Here is a 17,990-nt window from a genome sequence, read left to right as displayed (position 1 = left end):
CTAATTTTTTGTGGAATTTCCTATATCTCAACACAAGCCTCACCTTTTTCCAATAACAAACAATTGCATACAATTACAAATATTCATCCAGTAACAGCAATGATTGTGAAGGACAGTGATCTCAGACTATGTAAGGCAGCTCCTCCCCACATAGAATTTCCTGTATCAGCATAAGTTCCTATTGCCACGCAGACAAAGTGGTATAAGTTCACGCAGTTAACATTCTTAGTGTCACAGTGTTCTAAAGTACTGCAACCCTATTAGGATTTTTTTCCAAGTGTGGTATTCCTTACATGGATACAAGCTCCATCTTCCATTCATAGAGAAACACAGGGACATCTGCATGCATGCATACATATACAAGAGCACAAAACAAATTACTATGGGCATACCAGAAGTTAGTGGAACCTGTCCATGTTTGACATAGTGCTCAAGTCTGTGTAATGAGGCTAGTACTCCCCAACATGCATTATGAACTCCTGTATAAGCATCCGCTCTAATATTTTCACAGAACACGACTGTCATCTTCTTTGACATCTTCTTAGGCATACTCGCCAGTCCAAAAGAACTGCACATCTTCACCCCCAACACTGTGAACACAGCTCTGCTCTTCAATACTAGAGGAGCAATCACAGTGGGGCTCTTGCTGAATCATAAGAAGGACTTGACCCTTTCTCTACCTGTAGTATCATCACCCTCAACAATCACGACACAGTACCTGCCCATCTTCCTTCTGTAGTACATACATCTGTATTTTACCTCTTACACTGGATATGAAAAAGTCTGACTGCTGAGATTATTAATTACTAGAGTTGTCACTGCACACTGCTCAAAAACACAACTCATAGTCTTCTAATGTGTGATCTACACCACTGATTACACCTAGAGTAAATTAATTAGTCTCAGCTAGCTAGATGTTTTCCACGTAAATGAACAGGAATTACCCCTAAACTAAGAGCTAAGACCCATCTCACAACTATGTGACTGGGGAGAAGGGAGACTACATTCTAATGGATAGCATGAAGTCTTACTTCTATGTCCTAATTCTCACTCATCTGAATGGAAAGCTCTAGGATAATAAATAGTTGAAACAGTGTCTTTTTTTATTTGCTAGTAAAAGCAATGCCTTATTTAAAGAATTAGATATAAAGTGTTTTGAGAGTAAAAATGTATTTTTCATTTTTATCTTAAAATCTGATTCTCATCAACTAAAAAAATATGCATCATCATCATCTTCTTTTGGCTGTTCCCATTAGGAGTCGCCACAGCAGATCATCTGTTTCCATTTCTTTCTGTCCTCTGCAACTTGCACTGTCACACCAACCACCTGCATATCCTCTCTCACCACATCCATAAACCTTATCTTAGGCCTTCCTCTTTTCCTGTTACCTGGTAGCTTCATCCTTAGTATCTTTTTCCCCAATATACTCAGCATCCTTCCTCAGCACATGTCCAAACCAATGTAATCCTACCTCTCTGGCTTTGTCTCCAAACCTTCCAACCTGGGCTGATCCTCTAATATACTTATTCCTTGTCCACCCTCGTCACACCCAGTGCAAATCCTAACATATTTAACTCTGCCACACCCAGCTCTAACTCCTGCCTTTTGTCAATGCCACTGTCCCCAACCCACATAACATAGCTGGTCTCACTACCCTCTTGTAGACCTTCCCTTTTACTCTCACTGGTACTCGTCTGTCACAAATCACTTCTGACACTCTTCTCCACCCACTCCATCCTGCCTGTACTCTCTTCTTCACCTCTCTTCCACACTCACCATTACTCTGAACTATTGATCCCAAGTATTTAAACTCATCGACCTTCGCCACCTCTACTCCCTGAATCCTCACCATTCCTCTATCCTTCCTCTCATTCACAAACATATATTCTGTCTTAGTCCTGCTGACCTTCATTCCTCTTCTCTCTAGAGCATATATCCACCTCTCCAGGGTCTCCTCCACCTGTTCTCTACTCTCACTACAGATCACAATGTCATCTGCAAACATCATAGTCCACGGGGACTCCTGTCTGATCTTGTCTGTCAACTTGTCCATCACCATTGCAAATAAGAAAGGGCTCAGAGCTGATCCTTGATGTAATCCCACCTCCACCTTAAATGCACACGTCATTCCCACCGCAGACCTCACCGCTGTCACACTACCCTCGTACATATCCTGTACCACTCTTACATACTTCTCTGACACTCCCGACTTCCTCATACAATACCACAACTTCTCTCTAGGAACCCTGTCATATGCTTTCTCTAAGTCTACAAAAACACAATGCAACTCCTTCTGACCTTCTCTGTACTTCTCCATCAACAATCTCAGAGCAAACATCGCATCTGCAGTGCTCTTTCCTGGCATGAAACCATACTGTTGATCATTAATCATCACGTCCCTTCTTAACCTAGCTTCCACTACTCTTTCCCATAACTTCATGCTGTGACCGATCAATTTAATCCATCTGTAGTTACTACAGCTCTGCACATCACCCTTATTCTTAAAAATTGGTACCAAAACACTTTTTCTCCATTCCTCAGGTATCCTCTCACTTTCCAAGATTTCATTAAACAATCTGGTTAGAAACTCCACTGCCATTTCACCTAAACACCTCCATGCTTCCACAGGTATGTCATCTGGGCCAACAGCCTTTCCATTCTTCATCCTCTTCATAGCTGTCCTTACTTCCTCCTTGCTAATCCATTGCACTTCATGATTCACTATCCCTACATCAACCAACCTTCTCTTCCTCTCATTCTCTTCATTCATCAACCCTTCAAAGTACTCTTTCCATCTGCTCACTCTCCTCGCTTGTGAGTATGTTTCCCTCATTATCCTTTATCACCTTTACCTGCTGCACATCTTTCCTAGCTCAGTCCCTCTGTCTAGCCAATCGGTACAGGTCCTTTTCTCCCTCCTTAGTGTCCAACCTTTCATACAACTTTTCATATGCCTTATCCTTAGCATTCGCCACCTCTCTCTTTGCCATGCACCTCATCTCCTTATACTCCTGTCTACTTTCTTCATCTCTCTGACAATCCCACTTCTTCTTTGCCATCCTCTTTCTCTGTATACTCCCCTGTACTTCCTCATTCCACCACCATGTCTCCTTGCTGTCCTTCCTCTGTCCAGATGTGATACCAAGCACCTTTCTAGCAGTCTCCCTTACTAGCTCTGCTGTAGTTACCCAGCTATTTGGTAACGCTTCACTGCCACCCAGTGCCTGTCTTAACTCTTCCCTGAACTCCACCTCACAATTACCCCTTTTCAATTTCCACCATTTGATCCTTGGTGCTGCCCTTACACTCCTCCTCCTCTTCTTCTTGATCACCGTCATCCTACAAACCACTATCCTATGCTGCCTAACTACACTTTCTCCGGTCACCACTTTATAGTCTCCAAACTCCTTCAAACTGGCCCTCCTACATAAGATATAATCCACCTGTGTGCATCTTCCTCCACTCTTGTATGTCACCCTATGCTCCTCCCTCTTGTTAAAATACATATTCACCACAGCCATGTCCATCCTTTTCGCAAAATCCACTACCATCTGACCTTCTGCATTCCTTTGCTTAACACCATATCTACCCATCACTCCCTCATACCTTCTGTTCCCTTCATCAACATGCCCATTGAAATCTGCTCCAATCACCACTCGCTCACCCTTGGGTACAGTTATCACCACTTCATCAAACTCACTCCAAAATTTTTCTTTCTCATCCATCGCACACCCAACTTGTGGAGCATATGCACTAACAACATTCATCATTACACCATCAATTTCCAGCTTCATAAACATCACTCTATCCGACACTCTTTTCACCTCCAAAACACTCTTAGCATACTGTTCCTTCAGGATAACTCCTACGCCATTTCTCCTCCCATCCACACCATGATAAAACTATTGGAACCCACCTCCGATACACCTAGCCTTACTCCCCTTCCATCTGGTCTCTTACACATACAATAAACCAACCTTCCTTCTGTCCATCATATCAGCTAGCCCTCTCCCTATACCAGTCATATTGCCAACATTCAAAGTTCCGACCCTCACTACCACAGTCCTAGCCTTTCTCCTCTCTTCTAGCCTTCGGCCATGCCTTCCCCCTCTTCTCCTCCTTCGGCCAACAGTAGCCCAATTTCAGCCAGCACCCTGTTGGCTAACAGTACTGGTGGCAGTCATAGTTAACCCGGGCCATGACTGATCCGGTATATGTAAATATTTACTGCTGTCCGCATGAATGATTTGGTGAAGGTTTATGCCGCATGCCCTTCCTGATACAACCCACCCCATTTATCCAGGCTTGGGGCTGGCACAAATAAATGCACTGGCTTGTGCATCCCCAGTGACTGGGTATTCATAAGATATGTAAAAAAATGTAAAACACTTGGCTTTGATGCTGGGAAAACCTGAAAGTCGTGGTTTGCTTCCCCACAGCAGATGTTTGGATTCATGTCATAATGCTGACACTACAATGCAGCACAAGGGGGTTCTGGAATCCTGAGATGTACTTCACATGAGGTATTAAACTGAAGTCCCATCTACCTGAGTTGGCTGTAAATCAACGGGATATAACAGATCCAAGGCATGTTTTGCCAAGAGTAGGAGGATATCTCCAGTTTCCTGGCCAAATTACCCTAAATCAGTATGAATTCATTCACCTCTGATTATTTATTCATTTGACATTTGTTAATCGGGATAATCCGACAGAGCAAAAGCCCTTTTTCAGTGGAGGCCCAGGCAGAAAAGCTCCACAATACAAGTTATTTCATTACAGTAACTAGTAGGAATAATAGTAGCATACATAAATACTCTAAGCAGAGAATAAAAGTACAGTTTTGTACCTACCATAAATGTAGATGTCCGATAGACATGCAACTGCAGTCATAACATGTGGGTTGTCCTGCCTCAGGCAGCCCTCGGTCGGCCGGATTCCAAAGTCTGGGTCCGACGTCGGCTGATGTCGCATTTCTCTCCGACATCAGAGCGGATGGAGTATATAAGCATCAGCCGATGCCATTTTCTTCAGTGTTTCTTGCCCCAGATGCCAGGTGCCCTCCAAGGAAGGCTGTAATCAAATTGGAAGACAAAAACAGGATTCCAAACAAATACATGAGCAATAAAACAAATACACCATAACAGATATCCCCAGCTAAGAGTAAGGGGGGATAGGAGTGGACCCTAGGCATAGAGGGGTATGGAGGAAGGGAAAACCCGACTGCAGTTGCATGTCTATCGGACATCTACATTTATGGTAGGTACAAAACTGTACTATGTCCTTCAGGAATGCAACTGCAGTCATAACATGTGGGTAGAATACCATAGCTTAGCTGGGGGAGGAGATATGCTCTAGGAAAGAGATGGTGTGGCAATCAAACCCTGTAGGACTGCTGAAGCAAAGCCTGCTCTGGATCTGGAATATAAAGGGAGATTGTTATGTTTGGAGAATGTATGCACGGAGCTCCATGTAGCAGCTTCTAGAATGTCCTTTGTAGGCACCCCTCTTAAAAATGCTGTAGAGGTGGCTGTAGCTCTGGTGGAATGTGGTCTGACATAGGCTGGAACAGTCTTTCCATGAAAGGAATAACAGAATCTAATGCAATGTGCAATCCATTTAGAAATAGTCTGTTTTGAAATTGCTTTTCCTTGGACTGCAGGAGCGTAAGCTACAAAAAGCTGTTCAGACTTCCTACTGGCCTTGGTTCTGTCCAGGTAGTATCGAAGTTGTCTATGAATGTCCAAGGTATGCAAAAGTCTTTCCCCCTTATTCTCAGGATTGGGGAAGAAAGCAGGCAGATGAATGGCTTGATTTAGAGAAACCCTAGATACCACCTTTGGCATAAAGGTAGGGTTGGTCCTTAATGAAACCCTGTCTCTGTGGAAAATAATAAAGGGTGGTATTGCCATTAGGGCCTGTAGCTCCGAAACCCTTCTAGCTGAGGTAATTGCCAACAGGAAAGCTGTTTTCCATGAGAGAAATTGCAAGTCAACTGAAGCTGCTGGCTCAAAAGGAGGTAGAGTCAGTTTTTCTAAGACAAAATTGAGGTCCCAGGCTGGCACTGGGGCCTTTCTTGGTGGCTTAATGTTCTTGATTCCGCTGAGGAATTGTCTTAGTAAGGGGTGAGAGAAAACAGGAGGATCAGTGTTGTATCTAGCTGAAATAGCAGATGCATGTATCTTTATTGAAGAATATGAGATGCCGCTCTGTAACATATCTGCCAAATATTCCAAGATAAGTGGGATGTTCAGTAATGATGCATCATGTCCTTTGCTGGTATTCCAATTGCTGAATCTTTTCCACTTTGCTAAGTAGACCTTCCGGGTGGATGGTCTTCGAGCCTCTGTTAGTATCCGCTGAACTTCCTTGGAGAGAGATAAGCTGAAGTTATTTATGGGATCTCCCAGGCTGTTAGCTGCAGTGTCTGAAGGTTTGGATGCAGTGTTTCGAAATTGTGTTGAGTCAAAAGTAGAGGCCACTGAGGGAGGGCCCACCTCCTGGTGTGACATATGCTCCGTAGTAGTGGGTACCAGTGTTGTCTTGGCCAATCCGGAGCTATTATGATTCCCTTGGGCTTCTCTGCTTTGATCTTTAGTAATACTGAGGTCATCAGTGGCAGAGGTGGGAATGCATAGATTGCTAGGGAGTTCCAGTTGAATGAAAGGGCATCTATTTTCCAAGCCTTTGGATGGTATGTCCTTATGCAAAATTTTGGTAGAAGATGATTGCGGTGAGAGGCAAATAGGTCCACTTCTGGCTTGCCCCATGTCAAAGTGAGTTGTCTGAAAGCCTTCGGATGTAACCTCCACTCGTGTGGATCTGTGAAATTCCTGCTTAGGCTGTCCGCCAACACATTGTCTTTTCCTGGAACAAACTGGGATTGTAACTGGATGTTTAGATTCAGTGATTTCTCCCAAAGCTGCATTGTCAGTCTGCAAAGGGGGTAAGAGTGGGTGCCCCCCTGCTTGTTTATGCACCACATCACAATGGTGTTGTCCGGCCATATCATTAAGTGGCCTTGCTGGAGTTGGTTTTGAAAAGCCTCGATAGCATGCATTACTGCCAGCATTTCCTTTTGGTTTATATGCAGATGTGTTTCCTTTGGAGACCATTGTCCTTGTATACACCTGCCTTCCATGTGCGCCCCCCATCCAAGGTCTGAGGCGTCTGTAGTCATGGTCTGTGTTATCTGTGGTTTTTTGAATGACATACCTGTGTTTTCCTGGCTCACCGAGGCCCACCATAGGAATTCCTTTTGTAGGCATGGAATGAGTGGTATGATTGTCTCCAAGTTGTTGCTGTGTTGAGACCAAATGCTTTTTAGGTACCATTGAAGCTTTCTCATGTGTAGTTTTGCTAATGGAACCAGTAGAATGCAGGATGCCATGAAACCCATGGCCTGTAGGAATTTCCTTGCAGTCATCTGGGTGAGTTTTGCTAAACCTTTGAAGTATTGAGTTAACTTCTCTTGCTTGTCTTCTGTCAGGTAAGCCATCTGAGAGGCTGTGTCTAGTTTGGCTCCTAAGAAGATTATTTGCTGGGATGGATGCAGTCTTGACTTTTGGAAGTTGACTGTGTATCCCAGAGCTTGAAGTAATCGTATGACATAATCCATGTTTTTTGTCAACATCAATTTGTCGTCCGCTTGTATGAGGCAGTCATCCAGGTACGGGTAAATTTGTATACCCTGGAGCCTGCAATGAGCAATTACTGAAGCCAGGCATTTTGTAAACACTCTGGGCACAGTAGATAAGCCAAATGGCAATGCTGAGAATTGATAATGCTCTGGCCCTGCAAGAAATCTGAGGTATCTTCTGCAGCTGTGTCTGATAGGGACATGCAGGTATGCCTCCTTGAGGTCCACAGTAATCAGCCATGACTCCTTGCCCAGCATGGGAAAGAGTTGCTGTAGAGTCAGCATTTTGAATTTTGGTACTATGAGAAAGGTGTTTAATGTGGACAAGTCCAGTATTGGTCTCCATTGAGATTCTTTTCTTGGAACAAGGAACAGTCTTGAGTAAAACCCCTGTTCTTGTTCTTGTTGTGGAACTCTTTCTATTGCTTTCATTCGAGTCAGCAGAGCGAGTTGCTTGATAGCCTCTGCCCTTTGATGTTGTGGTAGATTTGGCATGCCTTGTTTTCTTGGTAAGGTATGAAAATGAAACCTGTACCCTCGGTCTATAATGTCCAAAATCTATTTGTCCTTTGTCAGTCTGTGCCAGTTTTCTGCAAACAGAGATAATTTCCTGCCCAAGGGAGCTTCTAGTTGTTTCCTGGTAGGCGTTAGTAGAGGAAAGTCATTGAGTTTGTGGTTGTTGGACAGGTGAAACCCCTGCGTCACTTTTTTGGTTTCCTGGCTGCCATTGTCGTCCCCTGTAAGGGCCTCTGTATTGGCCTCTTCCTCGGCCACGTCTGTTCTTACCCCTTTGAAACTTTTCTGGATTAGGAAAGGACCAGTTTTTTGAAGGCCAATTCCTACTGAATCTGGGGGGTTGAACCTGGAGGAAATCCTTCACAGTTTGAACTGATTTTGCTTTTTCTTCGATGGTCTTTAACACATCCTTAGCATTTGCACCAAAAAGCTTGTTCTTTTCCAAAGGTGCATCCAAAAGTTTTGCTTTTACATGATCTGGTAGAGGTTGATCTTTTAACCAAGCATGTCTATGCATCACTGCCCCTGTCATAGCTGCCCTACATGAAGCTTCCAGTGCATCATATCCACACTGCAGGAAGTGATTGCTTACTTGCTGAGTGTTATGTACAGCTTCCTGCAAAGTCTTCCTGTCTAAAGGATCAGGAGAAGCTAATGTTTTTTGTAAATCTTCTAAGAGATAATCCTGATATTGGAACATATGAAAAAGGCAATTTAAAGCTCTCATAGATAAGGTAGTGGATGTGTAAACCTTTTTACCCCATCTCTCTAATGACCTTGCTTCCCTGTTGGAGGGCAAAGGATTTTTTGAGGTGGAGGCTGAAACTCCTTTAGGCCCCTGTGAAATAGTTTCCAAATCAGCAGTATGTGCCCTGAATAATTGGGAATGAGTTTCTGGGACCCTGTAATACCTGTCTGGCTTGGCTGGAGCAGGAGGAAGAGAATCAGGGGTAGCACTAGAATCAGAATACAAATCATCCAGAACATCAAGTACAGGAGAAATAGCTAAGGGCCTGTGCTGAGGCTTCTTAAGGAAAGTCCTAAGGCGTTTCCTAGAATCAGAATATTCCTGACCCTGCCACTTGAAATGTTCCCTCATGGTGTGCAGAACTTCCCCAAAAGAAATATCCTCAGGAGGGAGGCCAAGGTATGGAATCTTCTGCATCCGAGTCCTCATAGGTCTGGAAGAGCTCTTCCTGGCTATCAGAGTGGACAGAGCCCTCAGAGTCTTCATCTGAAGGAGAAGGGTCAGAGGGTTCAACCCGGGGCCTTTTATCAGGAGGAGGCTGGGATGCTCTCTCAGGATGGGCCTGTGAACCTCTAATAATGGAAATTAAATCAGCAGCCATGGACATAATTTGTGTCTCCGGAGTCGGCTGAGGTAAGGATTTGGAAGTAATATGCTTAGTTTTGCTGGCTGCCTTAGCCCTAGTGTAGGCCTTAATAGACATGGCCATAGGATGCCTGGCAGCTCCACGTGCAGGAGTGACCTTGTCTACAGAAATGGTCTCGGGCATTTCCTCGGTTTCGATATCCGGAGGAAAGTCTATAACTGGCGTCGGAGTAATGTCAGGAATCGGAGTCGTCGGTAATGCAGTGTCTTCGGTTCGGAGCAGTGGAGAGACCGTCTCAGAGGGAACCGGAGCACTCGCGCTAGGTTTTGGCGTGGAGCCGGTGGTAGATGCGGGCCGAGGATGTCGATCCCGGTCTTTTCGCTTTTTGGGAGTTTGCGATGTCGGAAGATCCAACGGCATGGTGTAAGCAAATTTATCGCCGAAAAAATCTTCAGCGAACTCCGCCCGGCGCCTGAGAATGCGCTTGTTGAAGCGAGCACAGGCTACACAGGCCGAGACGTCGTGGTCTGGGCCCAGGCAAGGGAGGCAGTAAGAGTGGAAATCCTTATGAGGTATTTGTTTACCACAAAAAAGACAATTGTTAACTTTTTCAGTAATTTCTGACATCGGCTGAGGCAAGAAAAGGTCCCCAACGGGGTACTTAGCTTTTTTGATGACTTTGGTAACGTAGAATACAGGAGCTGACCGACCGGCACTTGCGAACTGCTTCTGCTTCGGGCACCGCGTGGCAAGAAAGACTGAAGAAAATGGCGTTGGCTGATGCTTATATACTCCAGCCGCTCTGACGTCGGAGAGAAATGCGACATCAGCCGACGTCTGACCCAGACTCTGGAATCCGGCCGACCGAGGGCTGCCTGAGGCAGGACAACCCACATGTTATGACTGCAGTTGCATTCTTGAAGGACATCACACACAATTTTATCATAGAGCAGAACGGCAAGACAGGTACAAAGGTATAGCTAAATAGGTTCAATAGTAGCAATACATAAATACTCTAAGCAGAAATAATCACAATTTTGTCACAGAACAGAATGGCTAGAGAGAAACAAAAGTAGAAGACATTAATAATATATGGAGCTATAACAAGAATTACACACATCTCTTTACACTGATTTTGGAATAAACCAGAGGTTCAAGGAAAAGATTTGAGCAGTAAATGTTTAATAGTGTACAAAGAAGAAGTCCAGTTGGTAGAAAGTTAGGAGAAGAAGGAGATTATAGAATTGGGCATTAAACATGAATTACAAGTTTTAATGGGAGGTAAGGTAGGGGAAATAGGAAAATAGGAACCTTAGATAAATAGTGAGGGGAAAAGAACAGGAAGTTAATGAGGAGGGTAAGTAAGAAGTGAACTGGAAAGGAATACTGAGAGTGTTGGGATAAGGAGGATCAGATATGATGACAAGGAAGAGAGTGAGAGAAGGATTATGGAAAGACTGTAGAGAGTTCATGTAGGACATTTACAATGTCAGGTCTAGGTAGTATTAAGGTAGTCTTTTAGAGCTTGCTTAAAGTCAAGCAACTGTTTTTTTTTTGTAGAGACATGGGAAGTTTGTTCCATGAAAGAGATGGTAAATAACTATACAGTTTTTGTCCAAAAGAGCTCTTAGGTTTATAAATTTCCAGGTAAAATTGATCAGAGCTTCTTAGAGTTCAAGGGAGGTGTAAAGGGAGACTAGAGTGCAGATGGAAGGGCAGGAGGAGAGTTTGTGTACGATGGAGTGAATGAGGGTAAGTTGGGAAAGTTGAAGATGGTGAGGGAATTCTAGCCAGTTTAGAGAAGTAAGGGCAAGACAATGATGTGACTTTATTATAGGTGGTCTGCAGTTTTATGAGGAGATTCAATTGTAGGTTAGTTAGGATTTGAGACCAATATAGTAGGTTAGGGAGGAGGTAAGCTTGGGCAAGTCATCATCATCATCATCCCCCTTTTTCCTATTTTTCCTATATGGGGTCGGGGTATCATGTCAACTATCGCTAACTCTCACGATTCAGTGCCACACTCCTGCCTTCTCCAGCACTCATGCCTGTCGCAGATCTTCTTTCACACACTCCATCCACCTCTTTGTTGGACATCCTCACTTCCTCTTACCTTCTTCCTGTTAGTCCCAAATCTTCCTCACCAGATTGTCTTCTGCTTCTTTGCATGTGTCCGAACCACCGTAATCTGTTCTCTTTGAACTTATCTGCAATTGGAGCTACTTTGGCTTCTGTTCTTATGTCCTCATTTCTTCTCCTGTCCCACAGTATGCATCCTACCATCCTTCTCAGTCACTTCATTTCCATCATCTCTAGCTTCTTCAACTGTTCTGCCTTTACTACCCATGTTTCTGTACAATGCAGTAGTACTAGTCACAACACTATATTGTACACATTACTTTTCAGCTTCTTTAGCATTCTTCTGTCATAGACTACACCTGATTCTCTGTGCCACTTGGGTGCAGCCCCTCTGATTCTAGCTTTGACCTCTTCATTCAGACTTCCCTTCTCCTCAACTACCCCTCCCAGATACCTGAAGCTGTTTACCTGTTCCACTACCTTCCCTTCTATCTCTATTCTCAGCTTCTTCTGATTTCCCCAATTTGCTGCCATGACCACCATCTTATCTGTGCTTAGTTTCATCCCACGTGCCTTCAGATTTGCATTCCATTCCCCTATCCTTGGTTGAAGTTCTTGCTCAGAGTCTGCCTGTAATGCCACATTGTCTGCATACAGCAACTTTGTTGATCTGTCCCCTCTGACCTGTTTGCTAATGTAGTCCATCACCAGTATATACAGTAGTGGGCTCAAAGCTGAACCGTGATGTACACCCACTTCCACTGGGAACCCCTCTGTGAGCCCGAACACTGTTCATACTTGAGTCATTGTGTCCTTGTACATAGCCTGCTCTAATTCAATGTTTCGGGGACTTCAAACCACCGCAGTACTGCCCAGATCAGCTTTCTTGGAACCTTGTCATATGCTTTCTCCAAGTCTAGGAATGCCCAGTTGGACTCTCTCCTTACCTCTAGCTTCTTCTCAAGTATCTGACTCAATGCAAATATTGGGTCAATTGTGCTGCATCCTGATCTGAATCCAAACTGCTCATCTCCCATCTTACATTCAACTGCTTTGCGTATCCGTTTATCAATCACTCTCTCCAGAACTTTCATGCAATGTGATAGGAGTTTGATGCCTCTGTACTGCCCACAGTTGTGGATGTCCCCTTTGTTCTTGTACACTGGCACGAGTATGCTTATTCTCCAGTCATCTGAGATATGCAATTTTCTCCACACTGCTATTAGTACCCTCAGGAGCCATTTCTCTCCTATCTCACCCAGCATCTTTACCATATCTGCTGTGACCTCATCTGAGCCTGCTGCTTTCCCTAACTTCATTTTCCTTAGTGCATAACAGAACACTAGTGTCCTTCCTCCTATAATAGTTTTTATTTTATGTACAGTTATTAATATTTCTGCTCTTATTTGTTTACAAGTGTCACTACAATTTATAATCAAAGCAGAGGAAGACTACACTAGGCAGCAATGCAATTACATGAGCTGATATTAAAAGCTTCTGGTAGAGCATCTTCATGAAACAGACATTAATACAGCACAAGAAAAGACTTGGATCAGAATCACTGCTTGTCACATGACTGACTGATGACAGGAAGTCCATACTTCATCAATGCTATTACAATTGTCTCTCAGTGATGTACTGGAACAGAAGTATTCTTTCAGAACTGAACTGTAAAAGGAGGATGTGAACGGCAAAGTTGAACACAATAAATGTATGAACTTACACCATCTTCTGGAGATACAGAGTAAATGCCTCACAGTGTAGGCAAACAGGATGTTAGTCTGTCTGTTGCTGTCAAATGCGAGAAAGATAACATATTTAAAGTCTGCAAGCACCAAATACATGCATACAACTACTTACAAAACACTAGGTAACTAAAGTTATGAGATGTTCAGATGTCACCTGCCCCTTCCCTAACAAAAATATGTTCTGTAGGAAAATGAAACTGCCGTGGGGATCAAATTTCCATTTTGACTAGGCTAAACAGGAAATGGATCACGCACTAACTGTACTGTTGAGAAGGCAAAATGCTCTCTGTAAAAGTGAAGAGTACAGAATTTACATTTGAGGCTAACACAACTGCTTTAGGGCTCAGTAATTTAACTAGCTGACACTGACCTCATTGTGGACCTTGGTAAACAGGTGCGCCTGTTCAGATGATCTTTACCTATGCAGAATCCATGCAAGAGGTAACATAGCTAGTATATGGCTGAATGCTACATGTAGCCAGACCAACTAATTATTACACAGACTAAACAACACAAAAGTGGACAGACAAAGTGTAAAAAAAAAAAACTGCTGCAGAGAACAAGCTGAAGTCTAATGTGTTTTGAAGTGTACCAACATTGGAGGGTTTGAAAATATGCCCACGTAACTCCACACTACTACACACCCAATGCCAAATAATAAGTGCATTCTAAAATACACTTTCTGTTGCTGCATGAACGTGACCATGTCTCACCTCAAGCTCACTAGTGTTCTTCTCGGAACTGCCATTGGAGATACTGCTGTTCAATCCATGTTCTGTAACCAGTGTTTGTAACCGGTTAATTTCCTGGGACAGGCGGCGACTTAGTTCCTGAAGAAATCAAGAATAATGATGTATGACCATGAATCCTTTAATGGTACATAAAAGGAATTTTGATTTTTTTTTTCTAGTGAACATGTCGCATTCCTTTAGAATACATTTTTTTTTCAAATATAAAATATTTTTTTATGCCACAACTGCGGTACTATTTTTTTAACAAAACTTAAATCCTATAAATAATGAACAGTTTATTTTGATCCCTAGCTGAACTTTCAGCCACAAACTAAGAAAACTGCTAAAAAACTTCCAAAACAGTTAAAGTGCTGCTATAATGTGGCAATGATTATTAAAGCCTGACAGATGTATGTCAACTGTGAAAAAAAAAAATCCACATCCCTATCATGGAATGTATTCTTATTTTATGATGGAGTACAATCTTATTTTAACTGCTCTTTCCTTTTCTCAAAATACCAGTTTTGCAAAAACAACACAAAGGAGAAGAATTATCAGTTTGTCTCCTATTAAACAAAACTACCGTCTTCTTCTGCAGGCAACATATACATTAGTTACATACAGAGCTACTTTACTGCTGTCATTACTGACTTTCAAACTGTTAAACAACAATTATTGCCCACCTTACAAATAAACTTCTACCTGCTGCTTTATAACCTTCCCTTAGTTCTGCATTTTCAAGATCCTCCTCCCTAAATGAACTTTATTTTCCTTGGTGACAACTTAAGCAGCCTTTTCAAAAGTAGCCCTTGTAAACTGAAATTCAACTCCATCTTCAGTTTAAAAAGCTTTGCAATACTCCGCTGGCATACTGTTACTTTCTATAAATGCTACTTTGACACATGCTGACTATATATACTCCACACTATTCTTAACTGCATTATGGCTTACATAACTGAACTCAGATGAATTTCTCTTCTTTTTTCACCAGTATCTCTCTGATGCTGGATAGCTGCAATATTACTACTCAGCTATTAGTTTCTTAAAAGATTTATAGTTCTTGTTTAATGTATGTTGCAGCATTAGCTGAGTAAACAGACAAAAATGACATTAGCTATATGTGAATACTTGATGTATTCAAGTTTCACTGGTTATTTGGTATATGAACTTATGACATGGTGTAAATGTGCCCATTTTTGTTTCAGATGGTCATTGTAGAGTCCCCAAATCAGCTATTCTACCTGATTAGCAAGATTAGACTTAAACATTAAAATAAATTACCTTAAGACAGTGAAATACATTGTATGTACCTTGGTAACATTCTTCAAAACTGATAGTTGGATCAGTGGTACAGAGGGATAAAGCAGTAATAGTGAACCAGATGAGTTGTCAACTAGCAACCCAGGGACTAGAGAAGTCACTAAGGGTGGGTGCCGTCAAATGGCTTCTGCATGGTTACTAACAGTTTGCAAGTGTTAAAGCATGCATATGCACTGGGAAAGGCACTGCAGCTTTCATGTAGCTGAGCACGCATATCAATTACAGTGTGTGGGGGGTGTTAGGGGCATTATTACAAGATCCATCTTATGTCTGCCTGGATGACATCTCCTCTAGATGACTCTTCTCCCCAGTGGTGAATGCAGCACTGTCTGAATGATGGAAGGAAGAGACTCGAGGACAGTGCTGACAGATGGCAGGTGAAGGGTGAAATGGTGCAGAAAAAATCAAAACTGGCAAAAGTGACAAAATGACATGTTTTGCCTCAGTCTTTTATGCAGGAATTAACCTTGTACAAGTCAACAGTTATATTGTTGCTTAGCTGTACTACTGTTCACTATGTGTTGTCAATATTTCTGATATCAGTTGGGCTTGTTTTTTGTCATATAGTCTGATTACGTGACAAAACAAAACACATTTGGAATTTTACATAAAAGCAGATACACTACGTGCAAAAGTGAAACTTCTCCACATGTTTTCACTGGAAGTGAGCTTGTAGCTCAGTTACCTGGACAGCCTATCAACATATCAATATAGAGAGAGCAGCCCTGATAGATGAGACCAGACTTATTGAGAAAGTTTTTGTCAGGTGTGCTACTTTCCCTAAAAGATGTGCAATTTCAGAAGGTGTTTACATTACTTGGGTGTTGTCGTGGTGAAGTTCCCCACAAATATGAGTGACGAGTTTGTGCACCACTTCTGCAGGGGAGCAATCTCGGCAAGTCTCAGACATGATGAGTTTGCCTTTGAAATTTAGAACCAAATCTGTGTATGGATGTCTGGCTGCCTCAATCTCTAAAATATCACTTTGATTTGTTGATTTCTATATTAGTTCATGAGTCATGACTGACTGGCAGCCAGGTCTTATGGAGTCACCTGGATGGTATTCTAATGGAAGTACTCACACCTAAAGCATGCTGTCTTCTGGAGGTTGGAGAAAATTATATGCATTTCTAACTACTTAAGTGAAGAAAAATCTCACGGTCCACAGCCAACAGCTCTGAATACAGGAATCCTGCATCACTGGTGTCATCAAACTTTGGTGTTATGATCTTTGCCCATTTAAGTGACAAAAAGGGAAGAATTAGTGCAGGCATTACTCTGAAAATTTTTACAAAGTTAAAAAAAAAATCACAGACTGGACCTTTTTTGTGGCATCCTGCTGAGTCACTGCATGATCAGCAGAGGTACCCAACAGAAATAACTGCAATAGTCTTGCAGTACGATGTACTCAAACTGACTTGCTGACAACGTTTTCCTCGCTTACTTGTATAATCCTTAAATATGTAATTTCCTGTTTTGAGGGAGAGACTCCGGAGTTTTGATATTTTTTAAGTTTCTATTACAGTCACAGAGCAGCAGCTAAAGTCTATCAGACTCAAACCTTCATCTGAAAAATAAAGTCCATGCACAGGCCTTTGGCTTCATGTATTCCCTGATGTTCTTTCTAACACTTATGTTGCAGTACTAAACAGTGTTTTGAATGTGAAAATGTAACATAAAGGACATGCTATGGATTTAAGGATTTGACTGGCAATGTAGTAAATGTTGTTCTTTACTATACGTAGCACAAAATGTCAAGCTATATATTCACCAGCAATATACATAATACCTGAGATGTTTAAGAGTGAGGCTGGGAATTACCTGGTTCTCCTTCAATAACCGTTTCCCCTCTTCTTGGCACTGTGATAACAATCTCTCCCTTTGATCTGCATCCCGGGCCAGACTGCTGACTTCAAGGCACCTCTGAGAATACTGCTCAGAAAGAACTTGTAGCTCTCTCTGCAGAGCTTCCATCTCAGATCTAAAAGGAGAAGGGTAAAAATCCATCATCCAATCATTACAAGTAAACCCACTGGCAGCTTTATTGCATTTTACACAGCAAAGATTACAATGAAATCACCAGTACTTTTCTAATCATTCCCAGACATATCACTTACCTCCCTTCTATCATGCACTCCCTAATAAGTTATCCTGCCATCTAAATCACTGATCATATTTAAAATACCAGCAACAATCTCTTTCTCTCTCAAAGTGTTCATCTTTCCCCGATTCCTCCAGCTTTCATCCTTTATCATCCCCTATGTTGTTCTGTTTTATCATGCTGTCCCAGTCAACAAAGGTGTTTATATGGGGGGAACTGGTGATGATCTTCCAAACTGCTTGTGCACTGATACACTGTGTGTCCTGGCCACAAGGTGGAGGAACATATGTATGGCCTGGTATGTACAGAATCAACATTACTGGATCATTGTAAGAGAAGGAAACACAAGAGGTGCGAGACAATACGCAAATGAGGATCTAGGGCTGGAATCACTGCAAGTCTAAAAGCAAATCCCTACAGGCCTGCACTCCCATCCATTCTGCTGGCAAATGTTCGATCACTGGAAAGCAACATGGACTATTTAAGGCTGGAATTATCTACTCAGAACAAGGTGAGGAAATGCT

The 17,990-nt window shown here is 42.5% G+C and overlaps 1 protein-coding gene across 2 annotated transcripts in view; it reads right to left on the bottom strand.

The window, feature by feature from the left end:
• Nucleotides 1-17,990, bottom strand: part of LOC122799515 (TRIO and F-actin binding protein) — a 3,126,988-nt gene that overhangs the window by 113,671 nt on the left and 2,995,327 nt on the right. For both annotated transcript variants that reach the window (XM_044068636.1, XM_044068645.1), the window contains 2 exons: nucleotides 17,187-17,346; nucleotides 14,028-14,144 (listed from right to left, as the gene is read on the bottom strand). In XM_044068636.1, the coding sequence (XP_043924571.1) occupies nucleotides 14,028-14,144; nucleotides 17,187-17,346 (277 nt within the window). The remainder of the gene's footprint in view (nucleotides 1-14,027; nucleotides 14,145-17,186; nucleotides 17,347-17,990) is intronic.

This window comes from Protopterus annectens, chromosome 1.part0, assembly GCF_019279795.1.
Source record: "Protopterus annectens isolate FY-2018-M chromosome 1.part0, PAN1.0, whole genome shotgun sequence".
NCBI lineage: Eukaryota > Metazoa > Chordata > Ceratodontiformes > Protopteridae > Protopterus > Protopterus annectens.
The sequence above is the reverse complement of the archived record's forward strand: the minus strand, read 5'-3'. Positions and strand labels throughout refer to the sequence as shown.